Source organism: Danio aesculapii, chromosome 12 (assembly GCF_903798145.1).
Source record: "Danio aesculapii chromosome 12, fDanAes4.1, whole genome shotgun sequence".
Classification (NCBI taxonomy): Eukaryota; Metazoa; Chordata; class Actinopteri; order Cypriniformes; family Danionidae; genus Danio; species Danio aesculapii.
In genome coordinates, this window is record NC_079446.1 from 30,811,415 (window position 1) to 30,835,553 (window position 24,139).

General features: G+C 34.9%; 1 protein-coding gene across 1 annotated transcript; it reads right to left on the reverse strand.

Annotated features, from left to right (window-relative positions):
* Positions 1–11,585: 11,585 nt before the first annotated feature.
* si:ch211-214e3.5 (zinc finger protein 518A) lies at positions 11,586–23,037 on the reverse strand. The gene is made up of 2 exons (XM_056469367.1): positions 22,976–23,037; positions 11,586–18,012 (listed from the first exon to the last, which is right to left on the reverse strand). The coding sequence occupies exon 2, from the start codon at positions 17,992–17,994 to the stop codon at positions 13,750–13,752; it is 4,245 nt and encodes a 1,414-aa protein (XP_056325342.1). The 5' UTR covers positions 17,995–18,012; positions 22,976–23,037; the 3' UTR covers positions 11,586–13,749.
* Between the last annotated feature and the right edge of the window lie 1,102 nt (positions 23,038–24,139).

Genomic DNA, 24,139 nt, shown 5'->3' on the forward strand with positions numbered 1-24,139 from the left:
TCTTGAAGTGCACAAAACCCCTGTATATTTAATGAAAGAGGCCTACTTTGCAACAAGAATACAGATCAAGAAGGAAAGGAGAAGAATGAGGGGGCAAACATAGGTCGTTCATTAAAGTGGAAGACAAACAGCCAAATGCATTCAGGCTACACTAATTCGCACAGTTAAATGGGATTAAGCAATGCCGCGTTCATTGCGAACCCATCGGGTGTTGTCGTTAAAATGTTCTGTGGAAACGAGCGCCTTCTCTTCCAATCGCATCAGAAGCTCAGGGACGCTGCTCCTCACTCCCATCTGCTGGCGGATTTCAACACTGTCAGACAGAATACAGGCTTGACAGGCTCAGCTCAGGCAGTCATTTGGGCTTGACTTGTGGTTAAGTCTGTTTTGTCTTAAGGCTCTGGCAGTATTAATCTTGTCAATGAAATTACTGATGAGTGTTTTTGTTATTAACAGTGTTTTTTGGCAATGATAATGATGATGATTTGCTAAAATGGAAGTTTTTAAATGTTTAAAAGGAATAGGTCATCTTAAATTAGGAATCTGTTGTTAATTTGACTGTTTGCTGTGATGATTTTTTAGCAGAACATTTAAAGAAGATTATTTGCTGAAACTGCAGCCCTTTGCTGTTCATAAATGTGATTCACTGGCTGCTGGCAGTTTAAGAAAAGGTAAAAACATACTAGTCAGCACCAATAGCTTTCCTGTCCATTCTCTATGCTGTCCTATCAGTAAAAATAAAAATAAAAAAAAACTTACAGGCAAAACAAAACTAATACCATGGCTTTTTTTTATTACACATTAAGGTTTTAAAGTGGTAGTTCACCCAAAACTTAAACTTCTGTCAGCATTTACTCACTCTTCACTATTAAAAACCTGTTTGAGTTTTTCCTTGTGTCAGTTGAACACAAAAGAAGTTGTTTTGAAAAATGTTGGAAAGCGGCAACCATTGACTTCCATAGTAATTTAAACAATGGTCACTGGTTTCTAACATTTTTCAAAATATCTTCTGTTCAACAGATAAAAGAAACTCATAAAGGTTTGGAAACACTTGAAGGTGAATAAAGCAGTTGTTTTGGGTGACCTATCCCTTTTTATCCTTCCTCCGCCTTTTATCCCTGACCTTTTATCCCTGCATTTTGCATAAATCAGATGGACATTTTCATATTAATCAATAATGTTACTTTAATTAATTTAAAAACTGAATAAATATAGATTTAAACATATTTACTCAAGTAAATAAACAGAATTAATGATGGGCTAAAAATCTGCAGAAAATCTAAGGAATTCTGCACATGCAGATTCCGTGTGGGCCTACCCATAGCCGCAGAAAATGCTCATTTCAGCCATTTTGTTTCTCAAGACCTCAACATATCTTCAGGAGCCAAAGTTTTGTCTGAATGTTTTATTTAATTTTAACTGAAAAATTTGACTCAACCTTTTTAGATGAACTATCCCTTCAATAAGCTATTAGGCCAAATATTAATCATATATAATGCACACCTTCTTTAAAACAGACAAAAATTCTGAAAATTAATAACTAAAACATTAGAAATTCACAGCTTTGTTAGTGTACCCGGGGCATAGGAACCATTATAATTGGGGTTTTGTATTTTATAATGGTGTTTTATGCACAACAATTTCAATACTCTTTTTAAAAGCTTCTGGTTCATGTGCTTTGTATTTTGCTACGCTTATGTTTGTTTTTGTGTTAAATATGGAGCTGATGATGTGATCAAAGGATAACCAAAAATAACCATAACAATTCAAATCATCCTTTTATCCTTTCTCTTATCCTGAATGACTTATAAATCTGTTAAAACTGCAACAGAACTGTCTGTTAGCTGACTACCTTATTATAAGTACATATTGGCATCAACTGATTAACACTTTTTGCCGACAAGCAGATATTTTGAGATCAGTTCATATTCAGCATAAAGCTGCTTGCTTTAGCTGTGGGTGGGACAAATAATGTGTGAATGCTAATCAACATTGGCTTCTGTTTATCTTTTAACACATTAGCACTGATTGTATGCAGTGTGCCTTCATGTAGTTTTCACCCAACACAATCCAATCAGTTCATGATGGACGTAATTAAAGGGATAGTTTATCCAAAAATGAACATTCTGCCATTATTTTCTCACCTTCACTTGTTCTTTTCAATCTTCTTTCTTCTGTTTAAAGAGATATTTTGATAAATCTGGTAGCTGGCACCAGCAATGTTTTTTTATGTTGACTATGGAAGTCGATGTGCGAAAGCAACCAGCATTCTTCAAAATATCTTCGTTTGTGTTTAACAGATGAAAGAAATTCATAAAGGTGATGAGGTGATTTTAATTATTGGTGAACTATCTCTTTAAGTCTTTTTCTGTTTCAAGAACTTTGATTTACACTCTGAAATAAAGATATGAGAGCTGTAACTGGGGTGGCTCCTTTTCCAAAAGGTAGTTGTTTGTACCAAAATGGTCCATATTTGTTTATTTATTAAGTAGCTAAACTGCATACAAAGTTGAAGTCAAAATTATTAGCCCCCCTGTGAAGAAATATTTATTCGTTTTCAAATATTTTTCAAGTTATTATTAATGTAGCAAAGAATTTTTTACAGTAATTGCAATAATATTTTTTCTTCTAGAGAAAGTCGTACTTGTTTTATTTTGGGTAAAATAAAGGCAGTTTTATTTTTTTTTTAAAACTATTTTAAGGTCAATATTTTTAGCTCTCTTAGCTCTCAGTATTTTTATCCATTGTCTACAGAATAAACCACTGTTGACTTCCCTAATTTAGTTAACCTAATTGACTTTAGTAAAGCCTTTAAATTGCACTTTAAAGGGTCACAAAACACCAAAACACTTTTTTTGAGATGTTGACAGTCTTCTATATGTCCCACATTGCTAAAAACACTTTTAAGACACATATATTAAGCTGACAATTGAAAATTCGTTGTTTTGTGCAAATTCATTCTTTTGGTTTAAAGAGAAATTTTGCTAATTAGATCCTTGTGTAAATTGGAGAAAATGGAGATTTGCTGTCTGTAATGGCCAGTACAAAGTGACATCATTGAGTTTTTCAGCACATCAGTTCATTAATTCACAAGAAAGACTTGGTTTGAACCAATCAGCGCGCTCTATTGTGAACGAGATGCAACTTCATTAATATGCATGATATTGCTTCGAAGCCTGTTTTTACCTGTTACAGTGTCCAGAGAGATGCCATGTTGTGTTGCCAAGCGTAATTCAAACAAGTAGTAGAATAATTGTTCAGGGGCATGGGTCGTCAGTGTTGCTTTTATAAATGTGCCGCAACGAAGGTTTTGTTTCCATTCCCCCATACGATGAGAGCACAGCTCGCTTGTGGACCCACATTTGAGTTTTTACTTTTGTCAGTTGAACACAAAAGAAGTTATTTTGAAAAATGTTGGAAAGCGGCAACCATTGACTTCCATAGTAATTTAAAAAATGGTCACTGGTTTCTAACATTTTTCAAAATATCTTCTGTTCAACAGATAAAAGAAACTCATAAAGGTTTGGAAACACTTGAAGGTGAGTAAACCAGTTGTTTTGGGTGACCTGTCCCTTTAAGAATCTGAACATTATTTACTGCATTATTACCTTTAACTCATAGCCTCAGAAATTGCTCATTTCAGCCATTTTGCTTCTCAAGACCTCGACATATCTTCAGGAGCCAAAGTTTTGTCTGAATGTTTTATTTTATTTTAACTGAAAAATTTGACTCAACCTTTTTGGGTGAACTATCCCTTCAACAAGCTATTAGGCCAAATATTAATCATATATAATGCGTATTCTGAAAATAATTCACAGCTTTGTTAGTATACTCAGGGCATAGGAACCATTATAATTATAATACTGTGGGTTAAAGTGGTCTGCTAACATGCGACAAAAATATGTTTGTAGGGAACATTTTTACCCAAGAGCTTTTTGAATCTAGAAATGGTGAAATCTGGATTTGCCACTCGTCTTCGTTTAAAAAAAGATGCTGTTCTTGTTGGTGTTCATTGTCCTGCCTCTACGGATTTGGTAAGTGTGTGATCAATGTTCTTTGTTTATGTTTATTCAGATGTCAAAGTATCGTCATCAGTACTCTTTCATTTTTTAATGACATTTGACCTTAGTCAAAATGATTTAGTTACTAATTTTACAGTAATTTCACTACAATATTATGGACTGAAAATCCTGCACTTCCACACAGCTCTCAGATACGCTGTAAATGCTGCTTTCCGATTCACTGTCTATCTCCCCTGCATCTGTTTGTGTTGCCGCTGTGAAAATCAGCTGTATTACATGTACTGTAATGAAACTCCTCTTTTCATGCAAACTCTTCCCTCTTTTCGCCACTCAACACTCCCATGTTCATGACCCTTTAAGCTGAATATCTTAAAAAATATTTAGTAAAATATTATGAACTGTCATTATGGCAAAGATAAAAGAAGTCAGTTATTAACCTTCTAAACTCTGTGACATCATTTACTTCCACATTCAAATTTTAAAGGTGCGTACTGGCCCAATACCCCCATAAGTGGTTCCGTTCTCTCATCTGTTAGAATAGAATAATTTTTTTACATAGATTATGATAGACACATTTTTCTTTTTTCCTATGATTACTGACATGTGCAGGAACCTAAACCACACAGAACCTAAAAGATACAGATTACAAAAAAAAGCACCTCTTATTTGGAGGGGTTTATAATAACACAGACAGCATATACAATTGTTTTAATCTCTTTCAATTGTGTTTTATGATATTTCAAATGTTACTAAACTTTTGCATTTACATCTCTGCATGTGTATTTGGGAAGCTTTTGAATTTGGGTAGGCAAAATCCAGGCAGAAACCCCAAAATAGCACTTGACTTAAAACTATTATCTTTAGAAATGTGTTGAAAAAAAAATCTTCTTTCTGTTAAACAGAAATTGGGGAAAAATATACAGGGGAGCTAATAATTTAGGAGGGCTAACAATTCTCACTATAACTGTAAAGAGTACAAAAGTGTACCTTTTAAAAAGTTACCGCCCCCAGTGACTCTCACTTGCCTTTATTTCTAAAGGTGTACATCAGAATAACATTTTTTGGTTTCAACTTCAACATTGGATAGTGTTATATGACAGTCCAGAGCACTCAGTAGTACCACTTGAAAAATTACAATTACTTCCCTCTTTGACATTACTTATTTAGAGTTTCACGGGAAGGCATGACCTATTTATTTTATACAGAGGCGGGCGGATGGTTACTCTCCGATGTTCTGGCTGTGGTTTGAGTGGTAATAGACAGAACGCACAGCTCAAGTCAGATGACAAAGAGAGTGAGAGTGGGCTGGAGTGGTAAAAACGAAATATTGAAGAGGGAGGAGGATAAATAGATCCAGGCGGAGGACGGCACAGGACAGGAATAGAACAGTGTGGTGAGATGGAGAAGTGGGCAGGTGTCTTAAAAATAGCACATTTTGTTGTAGATATCTGTTTTAGGTGTTTTGGAAATCTTCAGTATTTAATGTCAAATTTAGGAATAGTAGGATGACTAATATACAGTATATAATATATCTAATATTAGAATAATTAAGTAAAATGCTTATATTTGTTATTTTTGATTTTTTTTTTATTCTATAAAAGTTTGGCAACATTTCTTACAAAATTTCAAATTAAAAAATTGTCAAGATATTTAATTTTATTTATTTATTTTTAACAAATAATGAAAACTGGTAAAAATAACAAGTATATTGGTTAGTTGTGAGTAGGAATCAGGGTCATTCTACTAGATATTTTAACTTTTCTGACATTAAACCATTGTGTTGTCTAAAAAAATGGCATCCTATTTGACCAATTGTAATTTCTTGATGATTTCATTTATAAGGAGCTCTACACAAGGCAGCAGTGTCAGTATTGAGTTTGAGTGTTGATTCAATTTACTTTTGTACAAGTATAGGCCTACAGCTCTATGTTTAAAAAATATAACCTGTTAAAAACAGGTTAAAGGTTACTTGTACATTGTAATATTGTCCTGAAAACCCTGTGCTATGCTGAAATGGTTTTATATGAGATCAGGCCTTTTTATTTCCCGCCTTTTTGTTTTCAAATCTGTAACTGACAAAGCACCTGCAACTCATTAGTTTTCTGGAGCTCAAGCATCAACTGCACAGACTCCGCACCCTCTCAACAGGTAAATTCCTTATTTATATTAATTAATTATTATATTACTTAAACATGTCTGTTAAACTTTAAAATTGTGACTTGTTTTTTGGAAAAATCATGTTTTTTTAATTCACAGAATATGGCGTCAGCTCTGTTCAGTTGAGGATGCTTCTTCTCCAAGTAACACCTGTTTGTTTCCTAATTATTACTTGGCTTTACGCATAAAAAGTCACAAAAAAGATAAAATATATACCATAGCATAGGGTATACCGTATAACAGTAATGTTGAATTTTACCATTTTTAATCCATTCAGCCAATCTCTGGGTCTGGCGGAAGTATTTTTTAGCTTAGCTTAGCATAGATCATTTAATAGGAATAGACCATTAGCATCTTGCACAAAAAAAAAAAAAATAGTTTGATGGAAAATTAAAAGTTGGCGATATGTCTAGGAACTTTCATTCCATTTTCAGACCCGGAGGTCGGCTGAATGGATTGAAAAATGATAAATCTCAACTGTTTAATTCCATGGGAGTTGAAACATGAGCCTATAAAGTGTTTTACTTTTGGCATTCAAAAACAATTATTTGTTCCTAAACAAATGGAGTAGACGCACTGAAATTTCAAACTCATTTGTGAAATTCAGATACTCTAATATATTATCTGCAGAGAGAAAATATCAATATTTAGGAAAATATTATTTCAAATATTTTTAAGGCCCTTTTTTATGGCACTTTCAAATTACGTTTTGGCAACCAAAAGCGTTTTGCTTATTATTACAAATTGGAGAACCCTAATTTGGTACTGTTTATAACTATTTTTTCTATACAGAGGATCATTTAGGTAAATTTATTCAGGTAAAGTATTTCTTGGGGTGGCACAGTGGGTAGCGCTGTTGCCTCAGCAAGAAGGTCGCTGGTTTGAGCCTCAGCTGGGTCAGTTAGCATTTCTGTGTGGAGTTTGCATGTTCTCCACGTGTTCGTGTGGGTTTCCTCCGAGTGCTCTGGTTTCCCCCACAGTCCAAAGACATGCGCTATAGATGAATCGAATTAACTAAATTGGCTGTAGTGTCCTCCAGGTTAGGAGGTCCTCCAGGTTAGGGATTGAGCATTGGGCTAACGTCCCACCTTGTAAAAATTAGATGTTACAAAACACCAACATGGTGCGGCTAATTTTACGGCCACGGAAGTAAATATTTCTCAGACCCCAATTAGGCAGGTCATACATTGAATATATCTTCTAAGGTTAGTAATCCTAGTAAATTTGTTTAAACACAAATGAACCCTTTGTGTGCTGTTGGGGATGTTTTCATCCACTCTGAATTTTGAGGCTTAATTTGGCCATAACTTTCTCTGTGTTAAAGCAAATGGAATGAACTTTGGTGACAAATCTTATTTTTGGGAAAATGCTTTGGAGTTTTTCAAAAACTCAACAATACACTGGGCAAATTTACTACCCTTTCATTATGTTCATGACTGTTTTTGCCCTATTGACTTCCATTATATGCATTCTTGATTGTTAAAAAATAAGCACCAGAAATATATTTACGCCAGAAATATATTTGCACAGGCCTATCTAAATGGTTAATGGTGCCAACTGATAATCAACAGTAAAAATTACAAATTTCCCAACAGGGAAACCCACCCACAATAAAGAATGCATGATTATTTGGTGTCATGACTTTGCATTCAAAAAATGTCTTTATAATGGGAGTCAGTGAGACAGAAACAGCCACGAAGACAACGAATGGGTAGTCAGTTTAAACAATACACAAGGGTTAAAATATCCTTCTTTTTATCCATGCATCAAAATGGCCTCTCTAACAATAGCTTAATCACAGCACTCTATTCTCTTCTTTTTACCCCTCCTTTTCTCATCGTTGTGTGTTAATGCTTCATTTCTCATGGAATAGGCTGCCATCCCTCGTTCCCGCAGGCCACTCCACGGCCTGAACCACTTCAATGGCAGGAAGTCAGAGGCAGACTGCAGACAGCTCTGGTACAAGCCTGACCTATTTAAATCCTGTCAAAGCAGGCGGACCCGTCTCTCACTTTCCTGCTCGGTGAGACTTTTTACAATAGCAGCACACACCACCAATCTGTCCATCCCAAAGCCAGTCAATCAGTCAGTCGCAGATCTGTGATCTTTTTTAATTGTCTGCATCATGTGATCTGTCCACGTGGCCATAAGTCTCTCCTAATTCAACGGCCCATTTAAGCGTCTCAAATATCCTCTTCATGACATAGGATAATGACTCACGGCAAATCATAGCCCGGCCAGAGATTTTGCCCTCATTATCGTGACAGAGCCTTCATGAAAATGAAGGTGATAGTGAAAGCAGGGCCTGGTAAATTAGAGCGTGTAGGGGATGGCATCTTAAATAGGATAATAAATACATTCATTTGGCATGTCATGTAATGTTATAACTGTATTATATATATATATATATATATATATAGATCCTCTTGTTTTAGCTGAGATGTAGCATGAATAATAACTTGAGGGCCAGATGGGGAGGGCTGTTGCATGATGACTACATTGTACTGAATCCACAAAATAGGCCAGTGTGTACATATATAGGCTATACTGGAGGGCTAGTTGTCACATTATATACACTACAGGTCAAAAGTTTCAGTACAGTAAGATTTTTGTTTATTAAACAGTCGATTCTGCTCACCAAGTCTGCATTTATTTGATCCAAAGCCTAAAAATACATTTAAAAATATTTGTACCATTTAAATATATTTTAACATGTAATTCGTTATTGTAGTTAACATTACATTTAAACACTACATTTGTTTTGATGAATGGAAAGATCCAAAGATCAGAGTTTATTTAAAATATAAAGTTTTGTAACACTATAACAAACAAAAGCTTCTTTTTGTGTCAAAGAAATTCTAGAAATTAATACTTTTAATTAGCATGGATGATTTAAATCAATCAAGTGATGATAAAGATATATGTATATTTCCAAAAAGATTTAGGCTTAGTCCCTTTATTAATCTGGGGTCGCCACAGCGGAATGAACTGCCAACTTATCCAGCATGTTTTACACAGCGGATACCCCTCCAGCCGCAACCCATCACTGGGAAACACATACACACTCATTCGCACACATACATACACTATGGACAATTTAGCCTACCCAATTCACCTGTACCACATGTCTTTGGACTGTGCGGGGAAACTGGAGCACCTTGAGGAAACCCACGCAAGTGTAGGGAGAACATGCAAACTCCCAGCTGTTTTCAACATATTTCAACATTTTCTTTCCACATTTATTTATTTTTAATAATTAGATTTTTTTTTTTTGCAGCATTTCAGAATATTAGAATGATTTCTGAAGGATTGTGTGACTGGAGTAATCATGTCAACAAAATCTCAGCTTTGAAATCACAGGAATAAATTACAGTTTATATTTATTCAAATACAAAAGTTATTTTTAATTTGAAAATATATATATATTAAATGTTTTAGAGTTTTTGCTGTACTTTAGATCAAACTTAGTTAAAAATAACGTTCTAAAATTTTCTATGTGTTTTTTGATGTATGCATGTTTGAGTTTAACTCCACTTAGTTTTAACTCCCTGGTAAAGCAATGTTTCACCCCAGTTAGAACCGGGATAAACAATTTGTCACTGGTTAATGAAACCCTGCAATTGAGCAGTGCTAGCACTGTTTTTGTAAAACTAAACATGTCATGTTGAAAACAATGTGCTTGGCACTTATTGGTCAGCCATGTACTGCATAATTAGGGCCAGATAGAATTTGCAGAGATTTTTCACTATTTCTGTGCAGAATATTGTAAAAAAATAAATAAATAAAAAATATCGGTGGATTTATGTGGAATGATTTTTAACTTTTATTTAATGTTTACAATGCAAATCCTATTAAATCCATTTATTTGGTAAACAAAGGAAGTCTCTCGGATCATATATCTACTAAAAGACAGAAAATATTACTTTACAAACTGTATTGTAAATAAATCATATGAACGTTTTCATATTAGTCTGTAATATTACTGAAATTAACTTAAAATCTGAATAAATATAAATTTACACACAACTAAATAAATAGACTCAATGATGGGCTGAAAATTTGCAGATTTCTGCATGCGCAGATTGCGTGTAGGCCTTCTCATAATGTGCTTTGGAGAGTCACAGAAACACTACACATTGTATAAACATTTCAGAGTATTAAATTCTAAGTATTAAAGTCTCCCGTCCCAACTTTTTATCAATTTAATGCGTCCTTGATAAATAAAAATAACCATTTACATTATATATATACCAAAAAAAAAGCTTTTGTGCTTATACCAAAAAAAAGCAAGTGGAACTGTATAGTGTTACAAAACTTTGTCTGTTTGTGTTTGTGTGTGTGTATGTATGTATGTATGTATGTATGTATATATATATATATATATATATATATATATATATATATATATATATATATATATATATATATATATATATATATATAAAAAAATTTTTAATACATATATATTTTCCCTCCACCACAATCTTAAAATTATTTTGTTAGAATAGTTACAATATTGCCTTCAACACTGACTATTATTATTTGTGCAAATCTGGTTTATTGGTCTTACATAAATCTTTAAAAGTGATCTCATACAAGTTATTCAAAAATGAGATATGGGTTTATTCATAAGAAATATGTTAGGGTGTACTCAATTATGCTGGGCACAGTATATATTTAGTATATTAAATAATTTTAATATTTGTTGCTTAAAACGATGTTCTGACATTTTTGTTTGTCATTCTGGTTTTTGGCTTGTTCTTAATTTCAGAAATATCTGGTTAAATGGGAGCTTAACTAGCCTTCAACATCAACATGTATGCTTTTTCATTCAAGGTACTAGTGCAATTTACTTCAAATAGACAACCTTTTAATTTACTTAGCTTTTTACATTGTCAATAAATGTCAGAAAATTAAAGTGATGAGTTATAAAATAAGTTTCACATGATTTGGTGACAAACGTATGAAATGTACAAACAGTAGCTCACAAATTGAAGTCTCTGAAATTGTCACAAATCTACAACTTACTATATTTAGAAACTGAAGTGACTGATTTTGGATCAATTCTATAAGACCACACTGTAATACATATATAAAACTAGACTCTATAGTCAAGGTGAAGAAATAAGCAGTCAACTCTACAACAATATTGCTAAAGTTTCTACCAGTTTGCATCATACTATGGAATACCAATGAAGTCAATATTGTGCCGACGTGCAAGTAAAACACCCTTTGAATAACATTAGATGGAGTCTAATAAATTACTAACCTAATGCAACACTGCCACCTGGAGGTGAGTGCTCTTATAAAAATGATTATTTCAAAATCAAAAGTCACATAAATATAAAAAAAAACAACCCCAGAGAGGCAATAAAATTCTCAAATAAAAGTAATCATAAAAAAACATGTTGTTCAAAGGTATTTACATTTATTAAAGAAGGAACTGCAAGGAGGTAAATACAGTACAATATAGTGTCAACCTGGTGCATCACATTTTAGGCACTTCGCATAAAAAAATAAACTCGTCTCTCTGATCCTAATAAAACCTGTGTGACTTGGGCATTACAACAAGGAAAGGAAGGACATTTTTGCTTCAGGACACAACATCATTTGGTTGACAGATGTCTGAGTGAGAACATTATCATTATTTTTGCTCATTTATGGTGTTACATGTTTCAAGCTAGGCCATTTGAGCAGAATATTAGTCAACAGTTAATGGTTTGCATAAACAATTCCACTACATCACGTGTATAACAGTGATTGTCATGTCACAAAGAGAATGACAAACATACAGAGTGAATATTAAAAACGAAGCCGACAATATGCGTTAGAAACAAATGTGAACAGACCAAACGTGAGAAGGTAAAGCCTCTGATTTAAACTATGATTAAGGAGCATATCGACTGATGAATGAAGGATGGATTATTACCTCTCTGCCATCAAAGCTTCTTTCAAACACAGTAGACAAAGACAAATGAACACATCTGTCAATTGCGGTTCAACTCAGTTCAAAAGCACCATTATGTTCACTGTATCAGTTCTGCACAGTGTTTACAAGAGTTGACCAATTAATACTAGCATCAAATGCTTTTACTGTTCATATTTTACAGAAAACTATATAGAAAATGCTTGATATTGGGGCTATCAATCAGAAAATAGATTCTCAATACGAACAAATCAGTTGAAAACAATCAATGTAGCCTAGCGAGGATCAATGGTCAAAATGTAATCTTTGAACTCTGCTAAGCACACAGGAATCTAACAAATCTGGACTTTAGCGTGGAAAAGAAGCAGATCCTCGTTAAAACTTTGAGGCAGAATGAGGCACTCAAGTATCACAGAAACAACACAGTTAGTGTTTGGTTGGCTATTTGAGGTTTGTTGGCTTGCATCTCAATATATCCTGTTTTTAATCATAAAAATAATAGAACATTTAGAGGTGCGTTTCTTCATTTGAAATAAGGAAAGGACAACAAATAGCACCAACACTTCAACCAACAGGTATCAGAAATCCTTTACAACTATTATAAAGTTCATTATTGCTACTGAAATGACACCGGGTCTGGTTTGATATAATGAAGGGAGATGCGTGGTACCAGTGAAACATAAAAGTGAGCCTAAAAAACAACATGAGGGAAAAAATACACTGTATTAATAGTAAACCACCTCAAATGAGAATTTTCCTAAAAAGGAAGGCTTCCACAGGAACCAGTTGGGCTTGTTTTTAGTCAATATTTTCATAAAAATAACAATTAACGGGATACTTCAACCTAAAATTTAATATCCAATCATTTTCTGACACATTCCATACTTACAATTGTGATATTTTGAGACAATATATTACAAAATTATCTTTTTTATGTTCATATACTGAACCTCATGGGATCATGTTTGGTAAAACATTCTTCAGAATGTTGTTTATTACTTTACTTTTAACCTTTTAATTTGTTTAGGGTGAGTAAATGACCAGGTTTAAATTTTAGGCAAACTAGCCCTTTAAAATTTGCAGATATTTCCATTCATTTTGAAGATTGTTTTTACAGTCTCTTAACTATGGTCCAGTGATGTAGGTATGACATATGTATCCAACTTAAACCGTACTTAAATGATACATAATGTATAAATCTACAATCAAACACAGCTTCAGAATGAAAGACAACTCTTTATAAACTGGACAGTTCGCTCATTCAAAGAATGTGGAATTACCTGAGATATTGATTCAATTGTCTGCATTAAAAGAGGTCTATAAGAGACAGCACCATCTTTATACCAGTGATCTTTCTGCTTGCACCATAAACATACAGTGTGTCCAGTTTTCACAGTTCCGTTCTATACATACTCAAGGGTTTCTGATTTAAATATACAAGGGTGAAAATTATTTACATACAAACTTGTTTCAGGTACCAAACTCTTCTCTATTACACTATATCCTTTAAAAGCTTCAGGAGAACAAAACAAATCTATGGAAAAATAATATTGACAAGTTAACTGTATCTGTACTATAAAAAAAGGAAAGATTACAAAAAATCTGTTTTCTACAATGAAGGATGGCGTTTGGCCTGTAGTTGCATTAGTACAGCTTGCTCCAGCCTCTCGTTGCCTCCATTAGATGGCGTTGACCATGACCAATCCAGTCCTCTTGGTTTTTGAAAACTCTGCCACAAAACCAGCAGCAAAATTTCGTCTGCTGCTCTAAACCTGTATTTGAGGACCTCACCACCTCATACTTATTTCTGGAGGTCTTTTTTAACTTCAGTTTCAGAAAGAATCTCTCTCGAACATTGCCTCCTACTGGCCTGGATCTCTCTGTGTCACTGCCACTGGAAGCGTTCTGCTTTAAAAGTGTACTTGGAGACTCTGAGAGGGCTTTAACTGTACTTTCGGACAGTGCCACCTTGAGAACTTCGCCTTTGTATTTGTTCACTGACCTCATAATGCTAGCAACTTCAGGAATGTCTGCGTCTGGGTGGTTAAGCACCACCACAGGCTGGTTTCGACGGGGATATTTGATTTCTTGGAGTGGACTAAAGGGACAGAGCCTCAGCGATCTTACAACATCTTTTGCACCAGGCTCCCAAACTGAGGTAGCGTCTTTCTCAGCTGACGACTTGCTTGAGATTCTCCTCATTTTGGAGGAGCTCTCTCGCATTTCCTCTAAGGAAGCCCTTTGCCTCCGTTTCCTTTGGCTTAGTGGACGGTTGGAACCGGGGACAAGTGGTGACTTCTGTAATGCTACATTATGATCAGCCCTGCTTATCCTTTTGATTTGAATTTTGGATTGGGGTAGAATATGTTGAAGCTGGGACGCTGGGATGAGTTTATGGGTGAGACCTTGGAGATCAGCAGAGGTTTTGAAACCTGCAGACATGTTGTTTAGAGACTGATTTGAGGACATTAACAAGTAGGGTGACTGTAAAGAGTTTGTGGCAAGGTATATTGGCTTTTTGGCTGTGCTGTATGGAGTGGAAAGAAATCTAGTGCCATCGGGTCCTCTAACTACCTTAAGGAATACTCTGTTTTTGCCAGCCTCATTTACTTGGTTGTCCTGACTCAAGGTTTTTCCATCTGAACTGTTCAAAAGTACTCTTGACTTAGCTGTAGAAATGTATCTAACCAAGTAAGCTTGTCTCCCAGCCTGTAATAAATTAGCTTTATCAGCTGAATTCACAGGCACGGCTAATACAGGACGAGTTGCAAGCACAGTCTTGGTACTTGGACCAGTTGATTCACTACTAACAGGGATTGGTCTCTGAACTAAATAACAAGTCTGTGGCACATTAGCAGCTGGTTCTCCAGATGAGGACTTGACGGGACCTGATAAGAGAAGAGAAGCTTTAAGGGCTGAGGCATTGACAAAGTAGCGGTTTCCACTTTGTGCTGTTTGGACTGATGCTTGACCCTTATTTTCCAGACCAGAACTTTGAGCAGACAAGCCAATTCTACCTCCATTTAATGTGAGAGCTACTCCCTTAGTCTTGCTGGCCGTTTCAATCCCTGGTTTCACATAGGACACGTTAATTTTGGGAGAACAGGCCTTGGTTATCAGCTTGAAGCCCGCTCCGCTTTTTAGCTGAACAGGCACAGGATATGGAGTGTCTGTAGTTTGAAGAAACATCTGCTGTTTTCCTTCAGGTGTTTGCAAGATCCGAAGTGTGGTTTTGGTGGGCCTTACAGTTTCTTGTACTGGAGCCGAAGACATCATCCTTTCTTTCTCAAGCTGCTGGCTGATAATGGCGTCTGAGTGCTTTTCAAGTATCTTGCCCAGAACAGCTGCATTATTTAAGCTAGACGCTGTATTTTCAGTTGCAACAGCGGGACCTTCCAAATTCTTTTCTGTTGATAAACTAGCCGTTTCACCTTCTTTTTCTGGAAGCACAGGAATGAGTGAATCATCAACAGTAGCTATGCACTCATCAACCTCAATATCACTGTCTGACACTCGCTCTAATGTTTGCTCTCCGCTTTCAGAGACCAGATCGCTCTCATTAAGTCCTTCCTTGCTATCTTCTTCAGCTGGAAGAGGCGGTGATGCTGGCAGAGTCAAGCTCCAGTCACCAAAATCCTCCTCGCACTCTTCTTCCTCCAGTTCTTGTGAGTCTTCTTCAGGCTGCATTGACTCAGGAGAGCTCCCAGAGGTATCTTTGGAATAATTGTGGAAACTAAAGACCTCTTGGCTTGGGGAATTTAGAAAGTTGTTTTCAACCTCCGAGAGGGAATCTCTGGCATTTATATATTCAGTTTTACCTTTACTAGTTTTATTTTTGAAGTCTGCCTCAGTGGCTTTGTTATTTGTTACCTCAGTGGAATTTTCAACTACTATGTTTGAATCTTCAGAGTTGGAAAAACCATTTGAACAAAACTGAGAGCTCTCTCCTAATTCTGCGTTACTGGTCTTTTTGTCAGTCACCTCACATAATGAAGTCTTAGCTTTGTCAGAATCGGGATCCTGCCCTTCCTCAGCTACAGAACTTGTAGTAGGTTCAATGTTATTCTCACATGATTCATCACCTTTTGAACTGAGCTGAGGTTCCTGGATAAGAGTTTTTTTAGAAAATGTTGCATTTGCAGTTGGAAGTTTAGATTTTAGGATATCAGCATTTGTGGGCTTGTCATCTACAAAAATTTCAGAGCGAGACCTTGAATGTGAAACTGCATCAGTATGTGTGGATTCTTCATCCATTAGAGAAGCTAATGCTGTAGTCTTGCATTTAGATGCATCCACTGGAGCCATCAGCAAATCAGAAAGTGTGGTGGCTGAATTTGATGTCTGGGTATCATCAGTGAGTCTTTTTTCACTTGGATAAAAGGAAGACATCTCGTGAAGAGGAGGCGATGACCTCCCATTCGATCGATGACTCGGACACGGGGAAAGCGAGTGATCTTTTGATGCTGTAGACAGTACTTTAACACTATGTGCAATTTCAGCATCCTCATTAATCTTCCCTGAATTTCTTGTGGTCTCAAAGTTAACCTTGTGCTCTTCTGTCAAGGAGTAATGGTGGCCAATGTGGTTTTCAACCTCATGTGACTCCTCTGATATTAAAGAGGCTTCATTTGATTCTCCAGACTCTAAACTTAGGAGAGATGCTATCGATGAAGAGCAAGGGCTGCTGGTTGGTTTATTTTCATCTTCACTAATATGTGACTCAAAAACCTCACTTTCAGTGGAGTCCTCTTGTTTTGTCGGTATGACCTTTAGAACTAAATGCTTTTTGCCATCTACCATCTTAAAGCCCATGACTTGCGTGGTGCAGTTGGGTGGAATAGAAATTTTATTTTTCACCATAAGAACAGTCAGTCCATTGCCATGTCCTGGACTTCCAGGACTAATCTCATGCTCTTGTAACTTTGGTTGCGGTGTTGCTGAGGGAATGAGCTGCAAAATTTGTGGCTCACTTTTAAGGGGAGACTTTGTCCATTTATTACTCTCTTTTTTAACCCCAACAGCTCTTTCAAGAAACTGCTGGGTGTCCTCCAAGGTTTTTTCAGGATTAAACAGCCTGCCGTTATTATCAAAAAGACCTACACCAGGAATAGCATTAAGTTTCGACATCCACTGTGATTCCCTGGATCCTCCACCTGGAGGAGACTTTTTAAGCAACAATTTTAGACCAGATGAATTGTCCTCATTTGGTCTCCACTTGTTCATTTCCTCACCATGTGCCACAGTAAGATGTTTGGTCAGGTACTCTCTGCGAGCGTTGTGATTGAGTTCATTGTGATGATGGATGTGCTGAACAAAGGTTCCTGCATCTCGGGTGGAGAACTCACATTTTTTACAGCTAAACTGTCCATTACGGCTGTGGCAGCTTGTAAAGTGCCTGGTAAGCAAAAGAAGTGAATACTGCACTCCATCATTGCAAATCTCACAAGTGACCAATGTGTTTCGATGCCCAATGCGATGTCGTTGAAGAGATGAGAATTCATTGGTGACAAACAAGCATAGATCACAAGGATAAGTTGGAGGAGTCCCCTTGTGTACTCCTTGAAAATGTTTCAGCAAGTCGTTAGGGCTGTAAGTGGTGTCGTCTTTGCACTCAGAGCAACAAAAACTCAGTATTTTTCCAGAGAAGATTGCACCCTGCTGCATCTTACATGGAGTCTTTCCAGAAGCTTTGCCGTCTGTCTGAAGATTATCCGTGGCTGAGTCCTCAGGGGCCGTTTCATCTTGGTCACAATGCTCATTGCAAGAGGCTGTTTCTGGAAGCTGATGCACCAATTCAACAGGCAAAGTGTGGTCCAGTGAGGTGTCCTCATGCTGGCTCTGGTCATGGTTTTCAGGGGGATCATCTGATGTTGTCAGGTCAACCTCCATGCTTTACAATAAAAGCTCCTGCAGTTTTAGAAAAACAAACAAACAAAAAAAACATTATTTGATAACTGCAATATAGGGAAACAACAGTGCAGTTAATGTTATAGCATTTAAGAAAACCATCCCTATTAAAAACACAGTTACCTACACTGTAAAACCCAACAATCAACTTTAACAAATGAAATGATTGTAGTTAACTCATTTGGAAAGAGTTTTGAACTTGGTGTTGAAGGTAATGAGTTAATTAAATACCTCATTATTTCAACTTAAATGAAGTTCACAGTACTCATATAGTTTAGTTTTTTTTTAACACAAATGGTTTGTGGCAATCAGCTTCCCCAAACGGTTTGAGTTGCCTTAACTATTTGGGTTTTACAGTACTCAGTTGGTTTGAGTTCTCTTCATTTATTGTATTCTATTGTGTTCAAATTGCTCCATTTACTCAAATAGTTCACAGTACTCATTAGGATTAATTCTTGAACTTAAATGGTTTATTGCAATCGGCTTCCACAAATGGTTTGAGTTACCTTAACTTTTTGGGTTCTACAGCGTAGCTTTAATTTACTTTGTGAGCAAAACATGCACAATTGACCCTTTTCACATTTCCGAGTTTCTCAACACCGGAAGTCGTCATAGTTGGGTAAACTTAAAGCGATGTAAATGGGAGCGTACAACAAACATTTTTTTTACAATCCAATTTGCTGAAATAATAAAAGAAACTCAACAATAGTATTATCAATACTTATAGTAAAAAAAAAAACAAAAAAATTGGTTGAGACTGATAACAATAGCCCGAAGAAAGAACAATGTCAAATTTACTGTCCTGCCCATACGCTCTGCAGTTCAAACGCTTCACATAAGCAGTAATTCGTTTTTTGTAATTCAATGCAAATATGACCCAATACATACATAAATGCATATAAATGTTCATACAATTAAAAAAAATCTTTAAAAAATTTAAAAATGTAAAGAATTTAAGATGCTGATGACAGTTAAATGCGCCATACTAGATTTGTGAAAAGGAACCATACAGGCATTACAAAAGAATAAATAAAAAATTTACTTCTAAGTGCATTCTACAAAACTAGTATTTGCTTACAATTACAGGCTACTTCTTTTCTTGTATGCTTCTTCTCTTTGAGTTCATCAAAAAAGCAGAATAAAAACATTTCAATATCATTCAACCGTAATTCCTTATACATGCTTTTTCACACACCAAAGCCTCATACATAAATACTACACAAAAAGAAATATGGAAAAAACTTTTAGAGTCTCTTAACAAGAGTATAATTATTTTAATTTTAGTTTTTTGTTGGCAATCTGGACGAAGGCGGACAAAAGACATTGATTAAAATCACATGTAAACAAAAATGTTTCTCCTTGTCAAATTAAGATTCAATTAACCTTAGCTATGAATGCTTATACAATACTACTATGAAACATTACATGAAAATTTAATGAAAAATTAATTAGGTGCCAGAATTTAGTGCCTAAATTGTACAACTTACTTCGCAGAATTTAAACAACCAACATTTTTTAAAAAATCAACAATTCATGCTATAATACTACACTTCCTGCTGCTAGAGTTTTTAACATGTATACTGCACACAGTATGCAAATCTTACATGAAATGCATAAAAAACAGTAGGCCCTAGATTTATTAGTGCAGGATATAGCACTTCCTATTTCCAGTGTATGGAATATATGTTTTTATTTGTATGATGATAAATCGCTCCTCATTGATGAATTAAACATGCAGTGCATAATGTCATGTTACAAATGTAGAAGTCACATAACTGCTGTAATATTGTTTACATAAATAATATTTTGAAATGTACACTCGAAATGACTAACATAATTTAACTACTGTTGCCAGTAAAATGTAATAATGTTTTGTAATATCCCAAATAATTACAAAAAAATATATACAGAATATTTTATATACATACAAACATACATATTACAATTAAAATTACATACATAAACATACACACACACAAAGAGTTTTACTTTTTTTAGATGTAAAAAATGTTGTGATTTAACAATACTACAAAAATGAGTGCAATCTCAAATGTTCCATGTACTTATATAATCTAACTGCAAATGTGGGCAAAATGTACTTTTAAGTCAAGAGTCTGAAATGAGTTACTGATATATTTTACACATAGTTATCAACACTATATGACGGTGGAGATGGCCATGATTTAGCGTGATCATTATTACAGGTGTAAACCACCCATGGCCTCACAACTACAGTTATAATTGTAGTTTATCCCTCTGACTTATGATTATCAATTCTCCATAAAAGCAGACATGACAAAAACATATATATATGAGAAATTCCAGCGTTATGGATGTGACATTTGCAGTAAAAACTCAAAACATAAATTCACATAGAAAGTTTATGTTAACGTTATAGTGAAACATCGGTTTATATTTTCCAAAACAACTAACCACAGAGTTACGGCATCTGAAAAATTTCAATCTGTAAACATAATAAACATGTGTTATGGATGTGACCAAAAAAGTATTCGAGTTTGCAGTATACAACATACTTTGTAGAAATTCTGTGAATTAAACAGCACAACCCAAAAGAAATAATGATAATCAGAATGATAAAATATGTCTCTCTATGAAACAAAAATTGACTTTATTTAATATTTTTGCATTTATGAGGAAAAAGTGTCGCTATGGATGTGACGTCTCTCCGTTATGGATGTGACTGATGTGAAATTGCCACTTGCTCACACACAAAAAAAAAAAAAAAACTTACAAATGGTTTCCGTATTTTGGTGAAAACTTAATTTATTTCATGGCAAGGTTGACATTTGCATGGAATTGCTCATATTATATATATATATATATATATAGTTGAAGTCAGAATTATTAGCCTCCCTTTGAATTTTTCTTTTTTAAATATTTCCCAAATGATGCTTAACAGATCAAGGAAATTTTCACAGTATGTCTGATAACATTTTTTTTCTTCTGGAGAAAGTCTTATTTGTTTTATTTCGGCTAGAATAAAACATAGAAATAAAAACTGTTTTTTTTTTTTTTGTTTATAATTATTAGCCCCTTTAAGCTAATTTTTTTTCAACTGTCTACAGAACAAACCATTGTCATACAATAACTTGCCTAATTACCTTATAATAAAAATATCTAGTAAAATATTATTTACTGTCATCATGGTAAAGATAAAATAAATCAGTTATTAGAAATGAGTTATTAAAACTATTATGTTAAGAAATTTGTTGAAAAAAAAATCTCTGTTAAACAGAAATTGGGGCAAAAAATAAACAGGGGGGCTAATAATGCTGACTTCAACTGTATGTATGTATGAATGTATGTGTATACACATACATTCATACATACATACATACATACCACACACACACACACACACACTGCTCAGCATATTTATGTACACCCCTCACAAATCTGTCTTTAAAATTCTTATTTTTAATAGGAAGCTATACAATACTATATTTGTGCATATACATTAGATTAGTCAGTACGCCAAATCTGTCTGGAGCTTTTTTAACTAAATAACTTACAATAATGGTAACTCACTGTAACTGTCCCATTATTGATTACCCAGCTACTTTGAATATTCGATCTGAAAATCGCATGCAAGTATGACTTTAAAACATCATCAGCACTATTTCATTGACTGTAAACAATGATGTACTTAGATAGTCATTGGCTGCTAATATGATTTTCTTTTTCAGAATTCGCGAAGAATACTATGCTGACATTTTATTATTAGGGTGAAAGTCAAAATGTGCGACTATAAAACCAACTTTACCTTAATTCCAAAAATCAGTACACCCAAATTTATATGTTATAGAAAAATATTAAATACAAATTAAAAAAAGGAAAAATCAAGAGTGTTTTTTGCAATATTTTGCTTGAATTTAATTGTATTATCTTTCAATTTCTAAATACGTTTGGTGACTTAAATATTATCTTAATAAATATATCTGTTTAATGAATCTGTTTTGTTTAAATGCACCAAAATACATTGCCTATATTCACTGAGAAACGGACACAAACATTCATTTTCAAAATGGGGTGTCCTCAATTTTGCAGAGCACTGTATATTCAGTAACAACTAACTGATATATATATATATATTTGTAAATGTACTCTTTAATGTTTTAAATGTTCTGTAGTGTCTAATTAACTAGTCTGACTGCCAATCAATGTAACTGTGGCCAGCATCACCAACATGTTCAAAACTAGGAAATGCAAGCAGTTTATTTTAGGAGCTGATGATTGCATGGCATTTATATGCTATTATGTTTTAAAACATGACTCTGAATTTTAGTGCATTTAGAAAGTGATGATGTGAAATGATGGGAAAAAGCATGCTTCACTTCGCATGTAAACTTTATCAGCCTGATTACATTCTCATATGTACATCAATGAACGTCTATGTCTCTACGGATTCTGCCATACTAGCCAAACTTTAGACCAGGATTTCTCTACATCACAATCATTCCACAGAGGCACAACGAACAAACTTTTTAAGTACAAAACACAAACCCAGCAAGGCACAAACAACAAAGCCAAGCAGCATCTGTGAATGACCCAAGTCGTTTTTTCCAGATGAAGTTGACATTCAACAACTTTGTGCACCGCGGACACGCACAATACACAGCCAACTAAAAGGAAGTGCCATGTCAATCGACTCAACACGACAATTATGGCCGAGCATTTTGCGATGCACACGGACTATCTTCCGCTTCTTTCTCCGCGAACACATCCACAAAAGTCATTCCATAACAAGCCACGCTATTTATCCACATCAACAAAAATAAAGCAACTCGCCCCCACCCACGCTGGATGCAATCAAACGATTAAAAACAAAGAATATAGCGCGAGCTCACACCGCTCAAAAAAGTGACCGTCACACTAGAATTGAATGCCGCTATGTTATATTTGAAACCGCTGTGCTTAATATGCTTAGTTTATAGATATTTACCTCTCTTTTCTCTTTAGACTGGTAGGTCAGTGACGGCAGCCATGACAGTTTCATCCGGGTTCCGCTCCCTTCGCCGCGTGAGGCAGGCAGGAACTCAGAGCGGATGAATATGGATTACCTGAAAGACTCATTAGGTCATCTGTATTTCGTTTAAAACCCCAAAACAAGTACTTTAAATTGAACACGAAGTCACTTCGGTCAATTAGTGAGCTGGATTTGTTGTTTAACCCAAACTCCGTGTAGTTTTCGGTCATTTATAGTTAACTCTGTTTGTGTGTTAAAGTGGCCATGCATTACTGCTGTTTTGTAGACTCTAGAGACGCCATGACTCATTCTAGATCATGGCACGCCATCTTGACCTACTATCATTAGCTTCTCCATGCACTGTTAATATAACGTTTACTACGGTATTAAAACCTAAATATTAATATATGTCCGCATCGCTGTATGAATCCTTGTTTTACTGTAATGATACGTTACACGGTAGACCGTTATCTAACAGATTTATGTAACAAAACAAACATCAGGTTAATCATAATGTTGTAATAATAAACATAGCCTATGAATAAAATGGGTAATAGTGTTATTGAAATGAATGTCACAGTTCTGCTTAAAGTTTTCACATTTTGTTCCACAATATAAATGTAACAATTTATTTTCCTCACAAAGAAAACATCCTAGGCTGTTGTTTGCTAATGTGTAGTTTAATACAGCTATGATTACAGTGTCCTTGTTACACATCTTCCACGTATAATAACAATAAATTATGCATAATTATAGTCGGCTAACTCTTAAGTACGTGTAGTTTGTAATTTTACTCCGCAATTATAACAACACATAAAGTTTAACCTGAAGTGCTTATTGTAACATGCTGCTTTATGATTCAGATGTGTGTATGACTTTTTATGGTTATGTAACAGATTTATATAACAAACGCTGGACTCACAAAAGATCCAGATGACCCTTTTTCAAAATAAATGGATTAATATTGTAAAATAATATATTAATAAATAATAACCTGTTTATAATGATTTTACATTTTGCTCCAAATAGGAAGACCATACAAATTGCTTTTTTACTCAAATAAAAGATTCTTTTTTAAACCAAAAAGGGATATTAATCCAGATGAGAAATTTACCAGGCCTTGGAAGGTCACCAGGCTGT

Excerpts from the sequence above, each read along its gene's own strand:
- si:ch211-214e3.5 (XM_056469367.1), bottom strand. The coding sequence starts at position 17,994 with ATGGAGGTTGACCTGACAACATCAGATGATCCCCCTGAAAACCATGAC.